Below are 25,529 nucleotides of genomic sequence, written 5' to 3'. Positions count from 1 at the left end.
GCTAATATAGAAGATAAAGATCTATCAAAAATGAATGTTAATGAACTTAAAACATTAGCTAAACATTTAAATCTTAGTGGTTATTCTAAATTATGTAAAAATGATTTGTTACAGTTGATTCAAAATACTACACACACACTATTTCCATTTAATACAGATATATTTGAACATCCTAATGAACGAAAAATTCATGTTTATCATTCAATTGAAAAAGCATTCCAAAATAGATTACAAACATACAATATTGAAAACAACTTAAAAATTAAAAATCCACAACACATTATGACATCAGCAAAACCTATTGTATGTCAGTTAATAAAAGATAATCTTAAAATATACAATGGATTAAAAGTTAATCTAATATTGTACTGTGAATTCAAATTAAATACGACTAATGAAATAAAAGAATTTAGATTCTCTACACAGAACTATACAATCACAAATGAAAAAGATCTAAATAAATTTTATACAAAAGGTAGACAACAAATATTAACACACATGCAAAATTTTCAAGATAGAGGATCAGGCTGGATGTTAAATAGTGTAATTGGTTTACAATTAGGAATTAACAAATATACACCACTTAATGGTTCATCATATATTGAACTACCAAAAACAATAAAAGATAAAAAAGCATGTATAAATGTTAAGAATAATGATGAAAAATGTTTCTTGTGGTCTATAGCATCAGCATTAAATACAGCTGATAAACATGTCGATCGAACTAGTAACTATATAGAATGTGTGAAACAATTAGAAACTAAAATTGGTCAAATTGAATATCCAGTTAAAATTGATAATATACCTAAATATGAATGTAAACTTAATATATCGATTAATGTGTATGCATATGGTGAGAAATATGAAATATATCCATTAAAGATAACTAAAGATGAAAAATCAACACATATTGATTTATTATACATGAAAAATAATAATAATTCACATTATTGTTGGATTAAAAATCTATCTCGATTAATTAGATCTCAGTGTACAAAACATACTGAAAATATTCATCTATGTAAAATGTGTCTACAACACTTTAATTCAGAAAGTAAACTAAATGTACATAAAGAAGATTATTCTAAAAATGAATCAGTTAAAATTAGAGTACCAAATGAAGGTGAATACATAACATTTAAGAATTATAAACATACATTGCCTGTTCCATTTGTCATATATGCTGATTTTGAAAGCTTATTATTGAAAATGGACACATGTGAACCAAATCCAAATGAATCGTACACAATGAAATATCAAAAACATGAACCATCTGGATTTTGTTACTATGTGAAATACATTCATAATCATTATAAAGATCCTGTTGTTTATAGAGGACCAAATGCTAAAACTAAATTTATTGAGATGATTAAAAATGAAGTTGAAGAAATAGGACATATATATTCACAAATAGAACCAATGAAACAGTTAACACATGATCAAATAAAAATACATAACCTATCTAAAAGATGTACATTATGTGAATCACCATATACACCAAATAATAAAAAAGTACATCATCATGATCATTTAACTGGTAATTATATAGCACCATTATGTAATGAATGTAATCTTAAACTTCAACAACCAACATTTGTGCCTATATTCTTACACAATCTAACTGGTTATGATTCACATTTGTTTATAAAAGAACTTGGTTATGATGATAAGGAAATAGAATTGATACCAAATAATGAAGAAAAATATATAAGTTTTGGTAAACAAACAAATAACTTAAAAATGAGATTTATTGATACATTTAGATTCATGGCATCATCATTAGATAAACTATCATCTAATTTATCAAAAGATAAAATGAAAAATATTGAATTATTCTTTCAAAAAGATAAAGTAGATCTAGTTATTAGAAAAGGTGTGTACCCATATGATTATATGGATAATTGGAATAGATTTAATGAAACACAATTACCACCTAAAAATGAATTCTATAGTAAGATCAATGAATGTAATATAAGTGATGATGATTATGAGCATGCACAATTAGTATGGAATAAATTTAATATAAAAAATATGGGTGAATACCATGATTTATATTTGAAAACAGATGTGTTATTATTAGCTGATGTATTTGAGAACTTTAGAGATACATGTATGAAATCATATGATTTAGATCCAGCATGGTATTATACAGCACCTGGTTTGTCATGGGATGCAATGTTAAAAATGACTAAACAACCACTTGAATTATTACATGATTATGATATGATATTAATGGTTGAAAAAGGCATTAGAGGTTGTATAGCACAATGTTGTAAGAGATATGTTAAAGCAAATAATAAATACATGAAAGATTACAATAAAAATAAAGAATCAAATTATTTAATGTATTTAGATGCTAATAATTTATATGGATATGCAATGTCACAATATTTACCTTATGGTGGATTTGAATGGGAAAATAATTAAAATATTGATGTAATGAACATTCCAGATAAATCTGAATATGGATATATATTAGAAGTTGCTTTACAATATCCAATTGAATTACATGACAAACATAAAGATTTACCATTAGCACCAGAAAATGGACATAAATTATTAACAACATTAAACAATAAATATAAATATGTTGTACATTATAGAAACCTAAAACAATGTATAAAATTAGGATTGAAATTAACAAAAATACATCGTGCACTAAAATTCAGACAAAGTGATTGGTTGAAAAAGTACATTGACTTAAATACAGAAATGAGAACAAAAGCTAAAAATGATTTTGAAAAAGATTTCTTTAAACTAATGAATAATAGTGTGTTTGGAAAAACAATGGAAAATATAAGAAACAGAGTTAATAAAAATTAGTATCAGATGGTAAAAAATGTAATAAATTAATAGCTAAACCAAATTTCAAACATAGAACAATATTTAATGAAAATCTGGTAGCTATTCATATGAATAAAACTGAAATTAAATTTAATAAACCAATTTATGTTGGAATGAGTATATTAGATTTATCAAAAGAATTAATGTATAGTTTCCATTATGATGTAATGAAACCTAAATATGGTACAAATATTGAGTTATGTTATCAAGATACTGATAGTTATATATACAATATAAAAACAGATGACTTTTATGAAGATATGAAAGATATGATTGAACATTTTGATACAAGTGATTAAGCAACAAATAATGTGTACAATATACCACAAATGAACAAAAAGGTATTAGGTAAAATGAAAGATGAATGTAATGGTAAAATAATGACTGAATTTGTTGGTTTGAGAGCTAAAATGTATGCATATTGTGTTGGTGAAAAAGAAAATAAAAAATCTAAAGGTCTTAAGAAATCAGTAGTAATGAATAAAATATCAATGGATGACTATAAAGACTGCTTATTCAATAATAGCGAATTATATAGATCAATGAATTTAATTAGAAGCTATAAACATGAAATATATACAGTAAAATTAAATAAAATAGCACTAAGTGCAAATGATGATAAAAGACACATTCTGAATGATGGAATAAATACATTACCACTTGGACATTATAGTTTATTGTAAATATTGTATATAATCACTAGTTGTATATATGTATATATGTTGTATATATTATATTTATTAATGTATTATTGTATATATTTAGATTATTGTTTCATCATCATTCATTGTATATATGTATATTATATTTACTATATAAACATCATTATTAGCAATTGTATTTAAGTAAATATTTAGAATAACCAACACCATCTATAATTGTATGTATGTATATTTTTAGATTATTCAACACCATTATAAATGTTGAATATATGTATATAGTACTATCTAAAAGAGACACTTTATGCATTTCCCTAATTTTGTGGTTGTATCATTGTAAAAATATGAACAATAGCTGATTTCGATGTAAAATGGTCTAAAAATAGCATAAAAATGGCTTTAAATAGCTGATTTCGGTAATTGGTCCAGAACATACATTCCCCATCTACTAATATTTGCATTAAAATTCGAACCAGTGAGTGTGGAGAGTATAAGCGATATGAAATCCCTCCTGCCATATGTGCCAGCAATACATGAAGCATACTTCTGAACCTCTCCAGTACAAATGAACACATGCTGCAGCGATCTGACTTTGTTGGAAGAAGATGACGTTGTTTATAAGCATATTAAAAGAAAAATTCTTTGATATGCATTATTAGAAGCGCAATGGTGTTAAAGGCTTTGTAGGTACTACTTTTAGGAAATATGAGGGTTCTTATTTTCCCAATATTTCTTCATTTTCACCCCACTTTGATCAGTATGGGTTTGGTTCCATCTCTGGAATAAACGTTCACTTATCAACTTTGCTTCTGAATGTATCCCTGCCTCAAGTGTCTGTTACCTGTTACGTCGATTTTTGTTTTTCTCAGATCCTTCTTAACTTCAGTTACCCAAGATATGGATGCTGTAAGTGATATCACATAATCCAATAGATGTGTAGTTATTGTGTTTCCAGGTAATCTGTCTAGGTGTCCATAGAACTTCATTCGTTTCTTTCTGATGTCAATTTCGATGTTTGATACTTTTCTGTTGTCTCAATGCTTTGCAATCTGTATCCATATTGTGTGTATCGTGGTCCCAGAATTTTTGTAATAACCTTTCTCTCTACCTTGTTAATTTCTTAAAATTCTAGTTTTCGATTCAATGAGAGTGTTTCACTTGCATATGTGACTGTCGGTTGCATTACTGTGTCGTAGTGTCTCATTTTAGTGCCTTTTGAGAGGCATTTTTTTTATACAAATTTGGAACAAGTCCGGACGCTTCCTTCATTCCCTGCAACCTATTCTTCTGTGCTTTTTTTTTCAAGTTCTGTTGGTTCAATAATTTCACCAAGATACTTAAAGTGTTTGATTCTGTTTATTTCGCCACAATTTGCTTTACGTTTATATTATCTAACTTGGAACACATGAATTCAATCTTCGCAGAGGAGATTTGCCGGCCAACCTTCTCTGTACATTCTTTGAGGATCTCGATTTGTTTTACTGCTCTTCCTTCCTTAAGTTTTTCTTGACCTCTTCCCAGTTCGATTGGCTTCCAAAACCTTTGTTCTCTTATTTCCATTTCCCATTCTTTCATTACTTTCTCTAAAACTATGTTGAATAAAAATGGTGAGATCCCTTTCTTGTCTTACTCCTGCTTTAACTAAGATTGCTTCCAAAATTTCATTTATGAATTTAAATTTTGGTTTGGTTCCTGACAGTGTTTGTTCCATTAGTTTCCGAGTTTTTGGCTGCTAGTCTACTAGCATATTACATACAGACTGTCTATGAACTGAATCATATGCTTTTTTTAAATCAACAAATGTGCAGGCTTTTGGTTTCGACCTGATTGCCTTAATTTTTAAAATAGCTTTAAAGATCTGTCCAGGGCGCGATTTATTAGGTCAAAAGCCTGCTTGATAATGTGAAATTGTATGTTCTAGCTGTTCTTGTGCCCCCTTTAGAAGACACGTGCATAAAATTTTGTGAGTGAAGGGCAAAAGTGAAATACCTCTGTAGTAGTTTGCATTTGATCTCTCTCCCTTTTTGTGTAATGGATGAATTGGTGCACATTTCCAATCTTCTGGAATATTTTCTGTCTGCCAAATTTCTTTGATGATTTGAGTGATCTCTTTTAAGGGACTTGGACAAAGGTTCTTCAGTGGTTCGCCTAAAATTCCATTTCCTCCAGATGACTTCTTATTTTTTAGCTTTTTAACGTCTCAACAAATTTCTTCTTGAGTTGTCGCTAGTGAAGTTTCATTAGTGTGTTCTGGTTGTAATGTGGGAAATCTCGTACTTCGTTGTGAGCAGTTTAAAAGTTGTGAGAAATATTTGGTTAATTCTTGACGATTTTCTTTGTTAGTTAGTACCAACTTACCATGTTGTTTCCCGAAACAGAGATTTGGTGGAATGTATCCTTTGATTTGATTCGCAAACATTTTGTAAAAGTCGTGTGTTTTGTTGTTCCTTAAGTCTTCTTGAATTGAGTTACGCTGTTCATTAAGATACTTTCTTATATATACACTCCTGGAAATTGAAATAAGAACACCGTGAATTCATTGTCCCAGGAAGGGGAAACTTTATTGACACATTCCTGGGGTCAGATACATCACATGATCACACTGACAGAACCACAGGCACATAGACACAGGCAACAGAGCATGCACAATGTCGGCACTAGTACAGTGTATATCCACCTTTCGCAGCAATGCAGGCTGCTATTCTCCCATGGAGACGTTCGTAGAGATGCTGGATGTAGTCCTGTGGAACGGCTTGCCGTGCCATTTCCACCTGGCGCCTCAGTTGGACCAGCGTTCGTGCTGGACGTGCAGACCGCGTGAGACGACGCTTCATCCAGTCCCAAACATGCTCAATGGGGGACAGATCCGGAGATCTTGCTGGCCAGGGTAGTTGACTTACACCTTCTAGAGCACGTTGGGTGGCACGGGATACATGCGGACGTGCATTGTCCTGTTGGAACAGCAAGTTCCCTTGCCGGTCTAGGAATGGTAGAACGATGGGTTCGATGACGGTTTGGACGTACCGTGCACTATTCAGTGTCCCCTCGACGATCACCAGTGGTGTACGGCCAGTGTAGGAGATCGCTCCCCACACCATGATGCCGGGTGTTGGCCCTGTGTGCCTCGGTCGTATGCAGTCCTGATTGTGGCGCTCACCTGCACGGCGCCAAACACGCATACGACCATCATTGGCACCAAGGCAGAAGCGACTCTCATCGCTGAAGACGACACGTCTCCATTCGTCCCTCCATTCACGCCTGTCGCGACACCACTGGAGGCGGGCTGCACGATGTTGGGGCGTGAGCGGAAGACGGCCTAACGGTGTGCGGGACCGTAGCCCAGCTTCGTGGAGACGGTTGCGAATGGTCCTCGCCGATACCCCAGGAGCAACAGTGTCCCTAATTTGCTGGGAAGTGGCGGTGCGGTCCCCTACGGCACTGCGTAGGATCCTACGGTCTTGGCGTGCATCCGTGCGTCGCTGCGGTCCGGTCCCAGGTCGACGGGCACGTGCACCTTCCGCCGACCACTGGCGACAACATCGATGTACTGTGGAGACCTGACGCCCCACGTGTTGAGCAATTCGGCGGTACGTCCACCCGGCCTCCCGCATGCCCACTGTATGCCCTCGCTCAAAGTCCGTCAACTGCACATACGGTTCACGTCCACGCTGTCGCGGCATGCTACCAGTGTTAAAGACTGCGATGGAGCTCCGTATGCCACGGCAAACTGGCTGACACTGACGGCGGCGGTGCTCAAATGCTGCGCAGCTAGCGCCATTCGACGGCCAACACCGCGGTTCCTGGTGTGTCCGCTGTGCCGTGCGTGTGATCATTGCTTGTACAGCCCTCTCGCAGTGTCCGGAGCAAGTATGGTGGGTCTGACACACCGGTGTCAATGTGTTCTTTTTTCCATTTCCAGGAGTGTATAACGGTAAATAAATTGGTGTACTTTGTGATACAAAACCTATATTGCTAATCAGCCTTATGTCTCTTACATCTAATACTTAAAAGATCCAGAGGAAAACTTATAATACTACCAGCTACTATTACTTGCAGGAACTGAACCAAGGCTGTAGCAGCTATAATACATCAAGAATTCAACCACTATGTAAGACGCACAAAACTTAATTTTACAAATGGGACAGGAAACAGGAGCATAATCTAGCAAGTACTGGGACATCGGTGTGTCATGAGCAACACAGATCTAAACCTACGTTGTTCTCAGAACAAACAGTCTCTTCCTTAATGTAGGCTGTCTGTATTCAACATCAGCAAGCATCCGCTGGTTCCTTGTTTCGGTGTTTATTGTTGGCTTTTGTTTCGACATTATTTCATCTTGTGGTGTGGTAGTCATCACACCTTCACTTATTGCCATTACCTCAAAATATTCTCCATCTGGACTATACTGTGAATCTGACCACTCTGGCTCACCGTTCGGCTCTTAGAGAAACGCTTTCCTTAGACAGATACTAATGTCTTCATCTGACCCACTGTCTAGGTTGCTGTTTTTTCTTGACGTTATTAAATTTTGTTCTTTGACAGCTGACTTTTGTCTGAGCTTTCAGCTTAATTTGCTCTAATGAGGTCAATTTTCACTTAGTACTTTGTGTGATCATATTTGACTTTGATGATTCTCTGGCAATCGTCCGAATCTACCTTTTCTTGTCTGCTGACAACAATTTGCCCTACTGGCGTTTCGTTAGTCAGGATGGCTTGATCTGTAACGCTGGTTAATTCTCATTCCTGCATTCTTTGCGACCATACTTATTCCCTACCCTTAATCTCATTGTTATTGGCAGCTCTAGTCACCTTTTGTGTCACTCTTTGTTTCGCTACCTGTCCCGTCTTTAACATTTGCTGCTCTGGAACCTTTCATGGCACCTTTTACTTCAACATCCTTCCTACTGTCATGGAACGCCCTCTATCCCCCTTTCGCTACTCTTTAACCTTCTGATCACATAATTACTTGTAAATTCTTCCCACTCGCATAGCTTTAGATCTCTGTACAGATCTTCGATCTGTTCGCACCAATTTGCAATCCCTCACGACTCATTTTTGCAAATTTCATCATTATTTACACTGCTTTCGGAGTTTTCTTCCTTACCTACGAACTCATTCAGATGCTCTGCTGTTGCCGTCTCGTTAACTACCACAGCAAGTTAATTGCTTTAAAAAATAAAAAAAACTATCAAACGAAAGAACAAAAAATTGTGTGAGGAAAAACTATTGTTAAACTGACACGTTCCAGATTATTACGAAATGTCGTATTCATGATCTATGGATCAAGTATTACTACGTATCATAACTCATCCCAGAACGCACCTGCCGCTACGCAGGGAGAAGAATCCTGAAAACTTCACCGTCTATTTCTTATTCCACGAAATAATGTTTATTTATGATGGTTAGCAAAAAAATGGTTCAAATGGCTCTGAGCACTATGGGACTTAACATCTGTGGTCATCAGTCGCCTAGAACTTAGAACTACTTAAACCTAACTAACCTGAGGACATCACACACATCCATGCCCGAGGCAGGATTCGAACCTGTGACCGTAGCGGTCGCGCGGTTCCAGATTGTAGCGCCTAGAACCCCTCGGCCACTCAGGCCGGCGATGGTTAGCACCGTTTGGGCCATGACAGTGTGTCCGCTTTAGTTTGGCCCGCAATGTACGCGGTCCTTCCTTCTATGCTTCACGCTGTCGGGGTAGTGTCGCGGTACAAATCCTCTACCGCAAGCGGCTAAAGTACCTTCACATCTGTCCCTACCTCTTTGAACCATGTTCACACGATACCTATCATTCTGTTCATTGGCATTTTGGTTACCTCTACTCTTGTTACAGTTTCAGTGACAGTTACGATTCGCTAGTGATCTTCATCCTCAGCTCTTTCCAGACACGCAGAAAAGCTATTTGTGATTTCTCCCCATTATATCTTCGAATCCCCTGGTTTCTTTTTAAATAGTCCCCCAAAATAATTTTGAATTCGGATCGTCTTCTTCTTAAGGATTCTCAGAAATCTTTCCTGGAGTTTCTGCCACTATTGTCATACTTTCTGGTTGTAATATATTCTCCATAAACAATCCTGTGATTGCCCTGGCCGGTATTCTTCGGTAAATTTTAGTTTGATATAAGTAAACGTAATTTGATCTGTGTTCAAAGGTAGACCCCATCTTTTGGCATCAACTGCTAGTACACTAATTACCACATTTATCTTTTCCTGATCTTCACGAAAAAAATTTTTCACAGTTTTTCAGGAAGTCCAGCGGATGCCAACTATTATGCACTTTGGCAGGATCATAACATTCCTCGCCCTCTAACGGTTTATTATACGGCACTCTATCAGACGCTCAACTGGGCTTCAGTCTCTAATTTTCTTGTCAGGTTCGCAGATTTTGCCTTGAATTTACGGAGTGTTTTGATCACACTTCTGTTCGAAATTAGTAACCTGTTTACCTATATCCTTTTTAGGATCTAGTGCTGTTTCTCTCAAATGTGACATTCCGTTCCTACATTTGCCAATAAATTGAGTTTTCAGACCTAAAAACTTTTTCATCCACTTTCGTAATGAGTAGAGGTTGCGCACTTTCTTGGATAGAATCCCTTACTCACATCATTAATCTATCCCTGGATGGTGGTAACGTTGGTGTTTTTGTTCTCAACTTCTGTTTTCATTTTGTCAGTTTTATTACACAAAACTGAGATTTTTTTGTCTACTTTTTCAATCTGTTTGTCGATTTTAGTTCCTGCCCTTAATGACATTAGTTTGTGTCTTGAGTTGATTACTCATGCTACTTGCCTGTGATTTCATTTGACTGTCAAGACCACCCACGCAACATGGCCGCGTCTTGAGGTACTTCTCAAGGCTACTATTCTGAGCCTTGATGCTGCTACCTTTAGCCTTAATTTGTGTGGATAAAATTTTTAACAGATGGCTCATGCTAAATCGTGTTTCACTGTCATGCTGTACCATATCCTCATAGTCCGATTCTGCTTCATGTGTTTCTACTCGTTCTTTCTCTATTTGCTGCGAACTGAACAGATCAACGGATTCATTCACGTAATCACTGCCTTCTCATAAGCTTCCTCATTTGTTCTATCCATTATCTCCAGTTTTGTTTGTGAATATAACACAAAATAGCAGTACATTCTTTCAGGTTTTCTAACAGCAGTATGTGTTAGGCAACACAGATGTAAACTTAACTTTTTCTGGCGGCTAACCGTCTCTTACTAACATAGACTTTCTGTTTTGAACACCAGAAAGTTATCGTTCGTCGCACAGTGTAACTACACAAAGCACAAGAGCAAGTAATTTGGACATGAGAAGCTTCTACCATTTAATTACTGAAAACAGAGACACAGAGTGGATCTTTAAACGGTTATATTAGCTGATCTATTTGCAATACGTTTTTTTAGGGTGCATATCTTTTCTTGCATTAAGTAGATCGTAAGCCAAACATGGCGTCCCTGAATCTGGTATGGTCTGAACAGTTGCACCTGGTTTACCTTCAAAGAGCACACAAGCTATTTAAACGACTGCTACACTTCATAAGTAATCTTACTAGAATAATAATTGTATTACTGGCTCAACATTTAGTATGGTGGAGGGGAACAGATACTGTTCTATTAGCTGACCGACATGAGAACTGAACTCTTCTAGCAAGACACTGTATGGAAACACTTTTACACACAAATTTATGAATATTAACACTTTTACTAGCCAGTGAAGCTGGTATTCATAAAGTTGGTCCTTAAACCGTAATATCCATTATACACTTATTATAATCACTCTTCTATTCATTTACTTTTAATACTGGTTGTAGATTTGAGGAAGAATGGCTTTTTGAATAAAGTAAATAGTAACGTTCTTTGCATCTACACTTATGCAAAATTTTGACTCTCCGATTATGAAAATTCACTGGAGTACTTCAGAAACAAAAATTAATGAACCCTTAGGGTATTTAATCCACAAAGTTAATGAGCAGAACTGTTCCGCAGTTCAGTAATATAGGTCACTCTGCGTTACTGGGAAAAAATCCTGTCCAGGTAAAGCGACAAAGGAGTAATTCAAGGGTTTCAACACCCAGCTGAACAAAAAACAATCTTTATTTGCCAATAAAGCAACTAGCTGGTCCATGCGAGTAAACACAGTTCTGCAATATTAGCCGAGATGCTGGTGGTGGTGGTGGTGGTGGCGAGCTCATGTGGCCAAAGTAAAGGCGGCCAATGTACTCACGGCTCTTGATATACGAAGGCTCTGGAAATTATCTTCTTGCCGCCAGATTCTTGCAGTTCAGAGCCAGTCTCTAGACGCCATGACTGAGTAACCAGTGCTCCTTCACATGCGAGGCATTAGTAAGTGTCGCTGCTTTCGTGAACAGACTGCATGCTAGCCTGCCACTGACTGTGCCGCAAAGACTCCTTGCCGTTCTACCGACAAATTTATACTCACCATGCGGGTTTCGTAACGCATGGGGTGCAGAGTACACTAATGCACAATCAGTTTCGTAAAATGTAAGGAGGGCAAGGAAATTGTCATACACTACTGGCCACTAAAATTGTTACACCAAAAAGAAATGCAGATGACAAACGGGTATTCATTGCACAAATATATTATACTAGAACTGACATGTGATTACATTTTCACTCAATTTCGGTGCATAGATCCTGAGAAATTAGTACCCAGAACAACCACCTCTGGCCGTAATAACGGCTTTGATACGCCTGGGCATTGAGTCAAACAGAGCTTGGATGGCGTGTACAGGTACAGCTGTCCATGCGGCTTCAACACGATACCACAGTTCACCAAGAGCAGGGCAGCAGTCGAACACTTTCTGTATCCAGAAAGGCCCGTACAGGACCTGCAACTTGCGGTCGTGCATTATCCTGCTGAAATGAAGGGTTTCGCAGGGATCGAATGAAGGGTAGAGACACGGGTCGTAACACATCTGAAATGTAACGTCGACTGTTGAAAGTGCCGTCAATGCGAACAAGAGGTGACCGAGACGTGTAACCGATGGCACCCCACACCATCACGCCGGCTGATACGCGATGACGAATACACGCTTCCAATGTGCGTTCACCGCGATGTCGCCAAACGCGGATGCGACCATCATGATACTGTAAACAGAACCTGGATTCATCCGAAAAAATGACGTTTTGCCATTCGTGCACTCCTGTCTGTGATGCAGCGTCAAGGGTAACCGCAGGCACGGTCTCCGAGCTGATAGTCCACGCTGCTGCAAACGTCGTCGAACTGTTCGTGCAGATGGTTGTTGTCTTGCAAACGTCCCCATCTGTTGACTCAGGGATCGTGACGCGGCTGCACGATCCGTTACAGCCGTGCGGATAAGATGCCTGTCATCTCGACTGCTAGTGAGACGAGGCCGTTGGGATCCAGCACGGCGTTCCGTATTACCCTCCTGAACACACCGATTCCATATTCTGCTAACAGTCATTGGATCTCGACCAACGCGAGCAGCAATGTCGCGATACGATAAGCCGCAATCGCGATAGGCTGTAATCCGACCATTATCGAAGTCGGAAACGTGATGGTACGCATTTCTCCTCCTTACACGAGACAACACAACAACGTCTCACCAGGCAACGCCCTTCAACTGCTGTTTGTGTACGAGAAATCGGTTGGAAACTTTCCCGATGTCAGCACGTTGTAGGCGTCGCCACCGGCGCCAACCTTGTGTGAATGCCCTGAAAAGCTAATCATTTGCATATCAGAGCATCTTCTTCCTGTCGGTTAAGCTTCGTGTCTGTAGCACGTCATGTTCGTGGTGTAGCAATTTTAATGGCCAGTAGTGTAGATGGGTCACAGGGCCAAAGTGGTGATTTATTAGAGGGAACTGGGGTTCCAGGTGAAGTGAGTTTGCCGTCCGCAGACAGTGATGGTTATTCCACGCACCTAGCTGAACCTAGGGCAATCCGGTGGAGGTGTTGCGACTGCTCGTGGGCTAGAAAGCTTAGCAGATGTGCTTTTAAGGTTTAAAGAGCCAGAGGTCGTTAATGAGAACGCCCCCGAAGCACCCCACACTACCTATGCGAATATCGAAAACAAGCACCGAAAACAAATGCCCGTGACGACAAGTGATTGAAGGGGAAACCGTCGGAGCAGGGGCGAAGCGGAGAGAGCGAAAGACATTGCAGAGTAGGCGTGAAGCATTGTTGGGCGCGCCGCGAAAGTATAGTATGCTCCCACTCGCTACAAGTTTAAGATGTTATTGTTCCGTTCAGGGTTCAAAAACTGGCAATAGTCAGATGGTTGTCGGAGGACTGTTGGTGTTTCCACGCATCGAAGTAGCGAAAGAAGTTGGTGACGGATCAGTCGGAAACAGGGAGTGCTGCAGATACGTGTCAAATGCTCACGCTGTTTATCACGACGAGCGCGAGGTTGGGGTAACACATGTGTGTGAATTCCTAAGGGACCAAACTGCTGAGGTCCCCGTTCCCTAGACCTACACACTACTTAGACTAACTTATGGTAAGAACAACACACACACCCATGCCCGAGGGAGGACTCGAACCTCCGGTGGGAGAGGCAGCGCACTCCGTCACATGGCGCCTCAAACATCGCGGCCACTCCGCGCTGCTTGGGGGGTATAACATTGCTCCACTACACAAAGTTAAGCACGTGTATGGTTAGTTGTTGTTGTTGTTGTTGACATTCAAGTCCGTTCGTGCATGTCATACAGATGACACTACTAAACTAAGTGAATAAGGGTGAGGCCGCAAAAGATGGGCCATGTGTACCTTATTACTGAATACTGTATGTGGTGTGGTAGAACTGAAGCCACGAATTTCCGTTTTTATTTGTTGCTATGGTCGAAACAACTCTTGGAGGAGAGTGTTAGCTATCGCATCGTATCTGGCCTAACCGATTGTAGTCTCGTATAAACGTGTGTCATCAGTATTCATTGTGGGCAAGTATTTGAATTAGCACCTACTTAGCACCTTTTCTTTATAGAATTCGTAGATTAACATAATTAATACTATGTGAGTTTCATTTTTGTTTCACATGCCTTAATTCTGTGTGTATTGTGTGTTTCTGATATTGTCATTCCTGACTTCAAATTCACAAACGAGAAACAGCCACCTGCTCTTTCTGATAGAACTGTCACATGGCGCCTCAAACATCGCGGCCACTCCGCGCTGCTTGGGGGGTATAACATTGCTCCACTACACAAAGTTAAGCACGTGTATGGTTAGTTGTTGTTGTTGTTGTTGACATTCAAGTCCGTTCGTGCATGTCATACAGATGACACTACTAAACTAAGTGAATAAGGGTGAGGCCGCAAAAGATGGGCCATGTGTACCTTATTACTGAATACTGTATGTGGTGTGGTAGAACTGAAGCCACGAATTTCCGTTTTTATTTGTTGCTATGGTCGAAACAACTCTTGGAGGAGAGTGTTAGCTATCGCATCGTATCTGGCCTAACCGATTGTAGTCTCGTATAAACGTGTGTCATCAGTATTCATTGTGGGCAAGTATTTGAATTAGCACCTACTTAGCACCTTTTCTTTATAGAATTCGTAGATTAACATAATTAATACTATGTGAGTTTCATTTTTGTTTCACATGCCTTAATTCTGTGTGTATTGTGTGTTTCTGATATTGTCATTCCTGACTTCAAATTCACAAACGAGAAACAGCCACCTGCTCTTTCTGATAGAACTGTTGATATTTTTAAAGGTATCGAGTACCCGATATATCGATATTTAAATGCCATCAACATATAGGTATTCGATAAACAGACTGATAAAATATCAACCTATCGGCACATAAAAGTATCTGCTTCACATTGTAAATATACTGCCGGTTTTAGAGCTCCATATTTAAGTATCCATTTACACACACCAAAAAAAAGTTTTGCATCACCCCGGTTCCCAGAACTCCTGAAGACAGTCACTGATTATGGATATTGTACCACAGACACAGTCCCTTTGACTGTTCAGAGATGTCACAAAACCTGCCCAAAAATGTAAACAATCATGCACGAGCAGCGCCTATTAGACAGATGGGGTGCGACAGCCGATCAGTTCCGGTCATTCCACCAGGAAGGACGTACACGGCTCGTGTTGTCTGTAGTTCATTCATGCCTACATACCGCGGTTCGATCGCGTCCACATTTTCTCTTTGTGCCAGGAAGGGCTCTCAACAAGAGAAGTGTCCAGGAGTCTCTGAGTGAACCAAAGAGATGTTGTTCGGACATGGAGGAGATACTCAACTTGAGTAATTATCCTTTAGAATGTTGCTAGGTACGGTCGAGGCTGTCGCGTGTGAAATGCAGTGAAGTGTACTGTTGTGGAGGAAATATGGGACTCGCAAAAACTGTAGCGCACAATACCGTAAGCTGCGATGACTGCTGTCTGCGCCGCTCGCTGCTGACAAATAAGATAACTCTTGTTCTATCTGGATTGACCTTCCCCAATCAAACTCTCCCTACGCCTTGATGAACTCAAGGACTTCTATTCGCCCCTAGTCTAACTATTGGCGTGGTACACCGGTCAGATAACGAGTCCACCGCGATGCCACTCAAAATTCGCTCGAAGGCGTTTAACTATAACTCTGTCCGTTCACACCGCACAATAAGTGTGTCGGCCAATACAGTGAACAACGCTTAATTGCAAGGACAATATAGAGTCACACGTCGATTCGCTCTCGACAGAGGTGCTCTCCCACTGAAGTACTGAGGAGAGACTTGTTCCTCGCTCTTTGAGTACACGTACGAGCGCGCACGCTCTCGATACGTGTTCTCGCTCCAAGAGCGACAACGGGACGGCCCCTCTTCACGCCAGACGTTAAGGGGTATATCTTTCGGCCTCTTCCATTACTCCTTCAGCTCTAGGCGTCAGAAATATCGTCTGCCAATCAGCATTGCTCTTCTAAAACGGGAGAATGACGTTTTGTTTAAGGCGACCAATCCGGAAATCTGTAGTATAGGTGTTTGGCGTTTGCTGTCTCCCTGTGAAAATCTCTGCGTGCTATGTGAAAAGAATGCGTAGGCTGGCCGCTGCCACACAGTGTAGCGGAATTTGCTTTTAAGCCGAACACGGGGTCGTTCCTCCTTTCACTCGGGCAAACGCTGTCTGCTCTACAGGCGGTCACCGGCCGACGTATATGGGTTGGGACTGGCCTCCTGGCGTGCGGTTTTGCCTCTCTCGAACTAAAAGCTCCTGTGACCGTCGTGTCTGGAATGTCTGTGTGTACGCCAGCCTCGAGTATTTCAACCACGGTGCTCACTTGCGACTTATTAGTTATTTGCATATAATTTACATGAATTCATACAACATTGACTTTATCTTATCGAGTTTGGGTTCGAATGAAGCGTCTTGACGTGCAGAATATGATTGTGAGGGCGGAATATGTAAGCAATGAAGGTCAGGAGACCACGACGCCTTACACTCTGTTTCTTAATTTCACTCGTGTTAGGCGAATGCCTTGAGATTTCGACTTTCCTGTTCCCGTCTTTGTCATTCGCCACTGATTGCTGAGAAGTATCAGGATATTCACTCATTGCTATGTTAACTACACTCCTGGAAATTGAAATAAGAACACCGTGAATCCATTGTCCCAGGAAGGGGAAACTTTATTGACACATTCCTGGGGTCAGATACATCACATGATCACACTGACAGAACCACAGGCACATAGACACAGGCAACAGAGCATGCACAATGTCGGCACTAGTACAGTGTATATCCACCTTTCGCAGCAATGCAGGCTGCTATTCTCCCATGGAGACGATCGTGAGGTGCTGGATGTAGTCCTGTGGAACGGCTTGCCATGTCATTTCCACCTGGCGCCTCAGTTGGACCAGCGTTCGTGCTGGACGTGCAGACCGCGTGAGACGACGCTTCATCCAGTCCCAAACATGCTCAATGGGGGACAGTTCCGGAGATCTTGCTGGCCAGGGTAGTTGACTTACACCTTCTAGAGCACGTTGGGTGGCACGGGATACATGCGGACGTGCATTGTCCTGTTGGAACAGCAAGTTCCCTTGCCGGTCTAGGAATGGTAGAACGATGGGTTCGATGACGGTTTGGATGTACCGTGCACTATTCAGTGTCCCCTCGACGATCACCAGTGGTGTACAGCCAGTGTAGGAGATCGCTCCCCACACCATGATGCCGGGTGTTGGCCCTGTGTGCCTCGGTCGTATGCAGTCCTGATTGTGGCGCTCACCTGCACGGCGCCAAACACGCATACGACCATCATTGGCACCAAGGCAGAAGCGACTCTCATCGCTGAAGACGACACGTCTCCATTCGTCCCTCCATTCACGCCTGTCGCGACACCACTGGAGGCGGGCTGCACGATGTTGGGGCGTGAGCGGAAGACGGCCTAACGGTGTGCGGGACCGTAGCCCAGCTTCATGGAGACGGTTGCGAATGGTCCTCGCCGATACCCCAGGAGCAACAGTGTCCCTAATTTGCTGGGAAGTGGCGGTGCGGTCCCCTACGGCACTGCGTAGGATCCTACGGTCTTGGCGTGCATCCGTGCGTCGCTGAGGTCCGGTCCCAGGTCGACGGGCACGTGCACCTTCCGCCGACCACTGGCGACAACATCGATGTACTGTGGAGACCTCACGCCCCACGTGTTGAGAAATTGGGCGGTACGTCCACCCGGCCTCCCGCATGCCCACTATACGCCCTCGCTCAAAGTCCGTCAACTGCACATACGGTTCACGTCCACGCTGTCGCGGCATGCTACCAGTGTTAAAGACTGCGATGGAGCTCCGTATGCCACGGTAAACTGGCTGACACTGACGGCGGCGGTGCACAAATGCTGCGCAGCTAGCGCCATTCGACGGCCAACACCGCGGTTCCTAGTGTGTCCGCTGTGCCGTGCGTGTGATCATTGCTTGTACAGCCCTCTCGCAGTGTCCGGAGCAAGTATGGTGGGTCTGACACACCGGTGTCAATGTGTTCTTCTTTCCATTTCCAGGAGTGTATTAGAGTGTGAATTTCAAAATCCTTTGTTATTTCCTTAACTTACATGTGCCAATATATGATGGCCAAAATGCAATAAGCGTGTCTAAGTTATGAAAGCAGAAAAAAAAACAGGAAGAGACTGCTACATCTGATACTCACTAAAGACCTCGACAAATAATAATCCTACAAGTCGAAGTTTTGATTTAGTCACAAAACCTGTATTGTGTAATTACATCGCTACCTCTGTTGGCAGGGCACCTACTACATGCATCGGTACTGGACACGACCGATCACCCTAAAAAAGTTCGTCGCCTTACCTTACGGGAAGTATAAATTGTACATGAAGGGTCTGAAGGATGGGAAACGACAAGTTTGTGTGCAGCTGGTCATCGATATCTACGAAGTCGGATTTTTCCAAGGTAAGGATTTGATCTTTGAGTAACACATGATCACGAGTAATTGTTTCAGTAGAGTTATGAAATTCCACAAGCGAGGGTTTCGCGGTCAATGAAGAGGGTGACGTAGCAGGTAAAAGTCATGTGGGTAGAAAAAGTTCCAGTCGTAATCATTTAGCCGAGAAGCAAAAAAGAGCTGGCTGTACACAGTGCCCTCCCGTCACTGCCACCGGCTAAGGCCAAGCCTGCCTCGGCGTTGTCTCCTGGAGAGAGAGAGTTTCCTCCTTAAAGTTCGATGTAATACACAGCAGTCAGCTGCATTTATGTGAGTGGTATACCTCATGATGTAAACAAATTTATGTTCGTACATTCCTGGCACATACAACATGACAACAAAGAACTTCACGTAATGGCAATGAAAACAAGTACAATTCTTCTCGATTGTTACAGAAAAAAGCGTAAAGAGCACGTGCAAATACACTAATTTGTTCTGAAGCGATATTGCAATTTTCTGTTGGTTAAACCATAGTTTCCAATGAAACTGTGAGCCAGACCGAGACTCGAACTCGGACCTTTGCCTCTGGTGGGCAAGTGCTCTTCCAACTGAGCTACCCGAGCACAGCTCATGCACCGTCCTCACAGCTTCAATTGTGCCAGTATCTCGTCTCCTACCATCCAAATTTCACACACCTTCTCCTGCGAGCCGGCCGCTGTGGACGAGCGGTTCTAGGCCCTTCAGTCCGGAACCACGTGGCTGCTACGGTCGCAGGTTCCAATCCTACCTCGGGCATGGATGTGTATGGCGTCCTTAGGTTAGGTTTATGTAGTTCTAAGTGTATGGGACTGATGACCTCCCATAGTTCATAGAGCCATTTGAACCATTTTTTCTCCTGTGAACCATGCAAAACTAGCACTCCTTAAGAAATAATATTGCGGAGACATGGCATAGGCACAGCCTGGGGATTGTTTTCAGAAAGAAATTTTCGCGCTGCAGAGGTGTCTGCTCTGATTAGAAACTTCATGGCAGGTTATAACTGTGTATCAGGCCGAGACTCGAACTCTGGACTTTGGCCTTTCGTGGGCAAGTGCTCTACTGACTAAGCTACCCAAGCGCAGCTCACACCCCGTCGTCACAGCTTCAGTTTTGCCAGTATCTCGTCTCCTACCTTCGAAAGTTCTATTGGAAACCATGCAGGAATAGCACTCCTGGAAGTAAGGTTAGCTGGCAGAGCACTTGCCCACGAAAGACAAAGATCCCGAGTCTCGGTCTGGCATACAGTTTCAGTCTGCCAGGAAGATTCAGAGGAGCGCATATTCCGCTGTAGAGTCAATACTTCATTCTGGAACCATCCACCTGTCTGTGACTAAGCCATGTCTCCGCAATATCCTTTCTTCCAGGAGTGCTGGCTCTGCAAGGTTCGCAGGAGAGCTCCTGTGAAGTTTGGAACCTAGGAGACGAGTTACTGGCAGAATTGAAACTGTAAGGGCTGGTCGTAAATCGTGCTTGCTGGCTCGGTTGGTAGAGCAATTGCCCGCGATAGGCAAAGGTCCCGAGCTCTAATCTCAGTCTGGCAACATAGTTTTAATCTGCCAGAAAGTTTCATATCAAGTGCAGAGCACTTGTCCGCATAAGGCAAAGGTCCTGTGTTCGAATCTCCGTCTGGTACACAGTTTTAATCTGTCAGGAAATTTCATATCAGCGCACACTCCACTGCAGAGCGAAAATTTCGTTCATAGTTTCCGATGTTTCCCATGAACCACGGACCTGCCGTCGGTTTGGGTAGCTTGTCTGCCTTAGCGATACATAGCTGTACTGTGTGTACAACAACAACCGAGTGATGCCTGTCGAGAAGACAGACAGACATACGGCTCCTGAAGAGGGGCGGCACCCTTTTCAGTCGTTGCAGGGGCGTCAGTCTGGATGATTGACTCATCTGGCTAACCAAGATGGCATTGCTGTCCTGGTACTGCGAGCAGCCTAAAGCAAGGGGCAACTGCAGCTGTAATTTTCCCGAGGACATTTAGCTCTACTGTATGGTTAAATTATGATAGCTTCTTGTTGGGTAAAATATTCCGGAGATGAAAGAATTTACCATTCGGATCTCCATGCAGGAACTACTCAGAAGGACGTCATCACCAAGGAAAACAAATCTGGCGTTCTACGGATAGGATTTTGGAATGTTGAATGCCTTAATCGGGCAGGTAGATTAGTGGTTTTAAAAATGGATAGGTTGAAGTTCGATATATTGGGACTTAGCGAAGCGCGGTGTCAAGAGAAACAGGACTTCTGTCAGATGAATACAGGGTTATAAATACAAAGTCACAAAGGGATAATGCAGGAGTGGGTGAAATAATGAATAAGAAAATAGGAATGCAGGTAACCTACGTGGAATAGCATAGTGAACGCATTAACGTAGCCAAGGTATGCACTAAATCCACACCTACAATAGTTGTACAAGTTTATATGCTAACTAGCTCTATAGCTAATGGAGAGACGGAAGAAATGTATGATGAGATAAAAGAAATTAATCAGATAGTTAAACGAAACGATAAGTTAACTATGATGGGAGACTGCAGTTTGATAGTAGGAAAAGGAAGAAAAGCAAAAATTGAATATCGACTCACGGAAATAAATGAAAGAGAAAGCCGTCTGGTCGAATTTTGCACAGCGGATATCATTGCTAACAGTGGAAATTTGTAGTAAGGTCTTATGGGACCAAACTGCTGAGGTCATCGGTCCCTAGGTTTACACACTACTTAATCTAACTACAACTAACTTACGCTAAGGACAACACACACCCATGCCCGAGGGAGGACTCGAACCTCCGACGGGGGGAGCCGCGCGGTCCTTGACAAGGCGCCCTAGACCGCTCGGCTACCCCCCGTGGCCATCGCTAACACCTTGTTTGAGAATCATCAAAGTAGCGCGTATACATGGAAGACTCCTGGAAACACTGAAAGGTTTCAGATTGATTACATAATGGCAAGAAAGAGATTTCGGGTTCAAATGGTTCAAATGGCTCTGAGCACTATGGGACTTAACATCTGAGGTCATCAGTCCCATAGAACGTAGAACTACTTAAATCTAACTAAACTAAGGACATCACACACATTCACGTCCGAGGCAGGTTTTGAACCTGCGACCGTAGCAGTCGTGCGGTTCCGGACTGAAGCGCCTAGAACCGCTCGGCCACATCGGCCGGCAAAGGGATTTCGGAACCAGATTTTAAACTGTAAGACATTTACAGGGTTAGATTGGACTCTGACCACAATTTATTGGTAGCTAATTGTAAATTAAACCTGAATAAACTGCAAAAAGGTAGGAAATTAAGGAGACGGAACATGGATAAGTTGAAAAAAGTAGAGGTTGCTGATAGTTTTAGAGGAAGCATTACGCAGCGATTGAGTAGAGCAAGGAAAATGAATATAGTAGAAGACAAATGGATAGCTATTAGAGATGAAATAGCGAAGGCAGCAGAGTATCAAATAGGTCGAACGACAAGGCATAGTAGAGATATTGAATTCAGTTGATGAAAGAAGAAAATATAAAAATGCAGTAAATAAAGCAAGCGAATGGGAATACAAACGTCTCTCAAAATGAGTTTGACAGGAATGGCTAGAGGACAAATGTAGGAATGTTTCACTAGGGGAAAAATGGATTCCGCCTACAGTAAATTTAAAGATACTTCTTGAGAAAAGGGAAGCAACTGTATGAATATGAAGAGCTCAGATGTAAAACCAGTCCTAAGCAAGGAAGGCAAAGCTGAAAGGTAAAAGAAGTATATAGAGGGTCTGTACAGGGAGATGAACGGAAATATTATAGCCAAGAAATTCACAACCCAGGATATAGCAAGGAAAATCGTCGTGCCAGTGTTTTGGGACAGGAAAACAGTTCCACACATTGATTTTTTGCTAATAGGTGGGACAATAAATGCTGGAAGATGTTGTGGGATCTTGAAGAAACTTCGCAGAGCCGTACAAAACCGACGTGCTGACAACGAGAGTTGGTCCCCTCCATGAGAACGCTCGTCCGCACACCGCTCAAAAATGGCTCTGAGCACTATGGGACTTAACATCTGAGGTCATCAGTCCCCTACAACTTAGAACTACTTAAACCCAACCAACCTAAGGACATCACACACATCCATGCCCGAGGCAGGATTCGAACCTGCGACAGTAGCAGCCGCGCGGTTCCGGACTGAAGTACCTAGAACCGCTCGGCCACAGTGGCCGGCCACTAAATTGAAGAAACACGTTATTGGAAAACACTTTTCCGACAATGACGATGTGAAAATCGAAGTGAAGAACTGACTGAAAAAGGCGTTGGGAGACGTCTATGACAAAGGAATCAAAAAACTCGTCCTACGAATGACAAAATGTATAGAGATAAATGGTGATCGCGTGAAAAAATAATGCAACACCTGTACTACAATGCATCTAAATTTTGTTATGACAAATTAAATTTTTTGCACCTCAAAAAATTTTTGTAACCTTAGTTTGCGGATTAGCCTCGTACAGATGCTTCACTAACGTAATAGTGCCCAAAAACTTCTTTCAGTAGGAAATAAAATGATGGATACTACGGAATAATTTCATGACACGGTGTAACATGCCCATGTACGCAAGATAGTACGATTTGTTTGATCTTACGGCAAGTCGCGTAAGGGATTCTTTTGCTTCCAGGATCTGTAGTAGGAACACTGAAATTCTTCTGTGATGTGGCCTTTCCACACAGCGTGTGGATTTCGACAACGATCGCCCATTAGCGAGCGACAGAAGTGGTTTGTTGCTGAGGTAGCAGACTCCTTCGGCAGTGCAGAGAGTACGGGGAAGGCACTGATTGTACACGTGATGACGTAACACAATACCAAAGAAATAATTTATTAATGTTTCTCAGGACAGTTTCCAGTGAAAGACCTGTCAGGTAATTATTAAGAGTTATTCGTGCCACAGTGGCTTCAGGTCACAGTTATGCTGGTGGTAAAAGGAGGATTCTACAATGACGAGGGGTCCTCACAGATTCCGATTTTGCGCACACTTGTAGCAGATGGAGTTCAGTGCACGCACATAAATTTTCTAAGACAGTACGACAAAGAACCCTGAAATATGACCTTTTACAATTAGCAGATCTCCAAGCGCAGTTAAAAACAATTTTCATTATTTCGACGAATTCGTCGGTTTCTCAGCACGTTAGTACGTTCGATGGTTCGAATCTCGCTAGTAAGATAAATACAGGGTGACACAGAATAACGGGAAAGTTTGAAATGAGTAGTGGCAGCCATGCGCACGTGGCAGCACTGCGGGTTCGTGACAGACAGCAAGTAAACAGTTCGCCATTTCACTAATCATGCGTCAGTGGAACGGACAATAGCGTGCGTTAGCCATAAAAATGTTTTATAAAAACAATTATTGTTTGCTAGCGGCACAGAGGGAGTTTCGAAGTTTTTGTAATTTAGGATGTCATGATGTCGTTCCGTCGAAAGACGCGATAAAATGTTGGATTAATAACTTTGAAGACACTGGATCTGCCCTCAAAAAGAAACCAACAGGACGACCAAGAAGTGTGCGTTCCCCAGCGAACACTGATGTTGAACGCGAGTCTGTCTTACGGTGCCCACGGCGTCAATTCGTAAGCAAGAAGCAGCGATTGGAGTGTCCCGGGAGAGTGTTTGCAGAATCCTTCATCTTGATTTAAAATTTCATCCGTGCAAACTACAGATGGGGCAACAATTTAAGGACCACGATTTCCGATTACGCTTAGGATTCTGTCAACAAATGATAACAAAAATAAACAATGACGATGAATTTATAAAAAAAGTTGTGGACGCCAGATGAGGCACAAGTAATGTGAACAAACGGAACTACCGCTACTGGGAAAACACAAATCCTAATGACGTTCATGAGCGCCCTTGACACGCTACTAAAGTGACAGTATGGCGTGGTGTTTCATCACGTGGGGTTATTGGACCGTATTGTCTCGCAAATGAACAACGAAACACAACAACTGTCAACGCCGATCGGTTCGTGGAGATGTTACGCACTTTCGTTACACCTGCACTGAACAACTTTGCAAACGTTCAAGAAGCCCGGTTTCAACGTGACGGAGCGACATAACACACTACACGGCAATCAGTGGCATACGTGCGAGAATTGTTTGGCTCCCGTGTGATCTCACGATTCGTTAACATACCCGGGCCTCCTAGAGCGCCAGATCTATCCGTTTGTGATTTTTCTCGTGGAGCAACCTCAAGAGAAAAGTCTACACGACTCGACCAAGAACCGTGGACGAGTTAAAACAGAGGATTTGGGATGCAATCCACAGTATGCCAGCTGAGATGTTGCAGCGGTCTATGAGGAATCTTAACATCAGATTTCCCGAATGTATTCGAACAGGAGGACGCCATCTAAAGGACGTAATTTTTGAAAAATGAGAAATGGCATCAGTGTTTCCTAAATGGCAAAGTTGGAAGGTTTCTGTTACGATGAATGCAGTTTATTTCCTTCATCACTTCCAGTTTTATTGGATTGTGCAAATGTTCCCGTTTTTCTGCGTCACCCTATATCTTTTAATTTTTTTAAAAACTTCTATATTTACTAACAAAGTGTAATCTTCATTGACAGATATGGAACTATAGTGTTTAATAAGAATAACATCTTGGTTATTCGTTGCTACTGACAGTAAATTGAAATA

General features: G+C 41.6%; 1 protein-coding gene across 1 annotated transcript in view; it reads left to right on the top strand.

The window, feature by feature from the left end:
- Positions 1-25,529, top strand: part of LOC126212838 (uncharacterized) — a 162,830-nt gene that overhangs the window by 107,477 nt on the left and 29,824 nt on the right. Inside the window, exon 4 of the mRNA XM_049940255.1 lies at positions 18,697-18,862. Coding sequence (XP_049796212.1) covers positions 18,697-18,862 — 166 coding nt within the window. The remainder of the gene's footprint in view (positions 1-18,696; positions 18,863-25,529) is intronic.

The sequence above is a fragment of the Schistocerca nitens genome, chromosome 11, assembly GCF_023898315.1.
Source record: "Schistocerca nitens isolate TAMUIC-IGC-003100 chromosome 11, iqSchNite1.1, whole genome shotgun sequence".
In the NCBI taxonomy this organism is placed as follows: domain Eukaryota; kingdom Metazoa; phylum Arthropoda; class Insecta; order Orthoptera; family Acrididae; genus Schistocerca; species Schistocerca nitens.
This window is presented reverse-complemented; position numbering and strand designations above follow the sequence as displayed.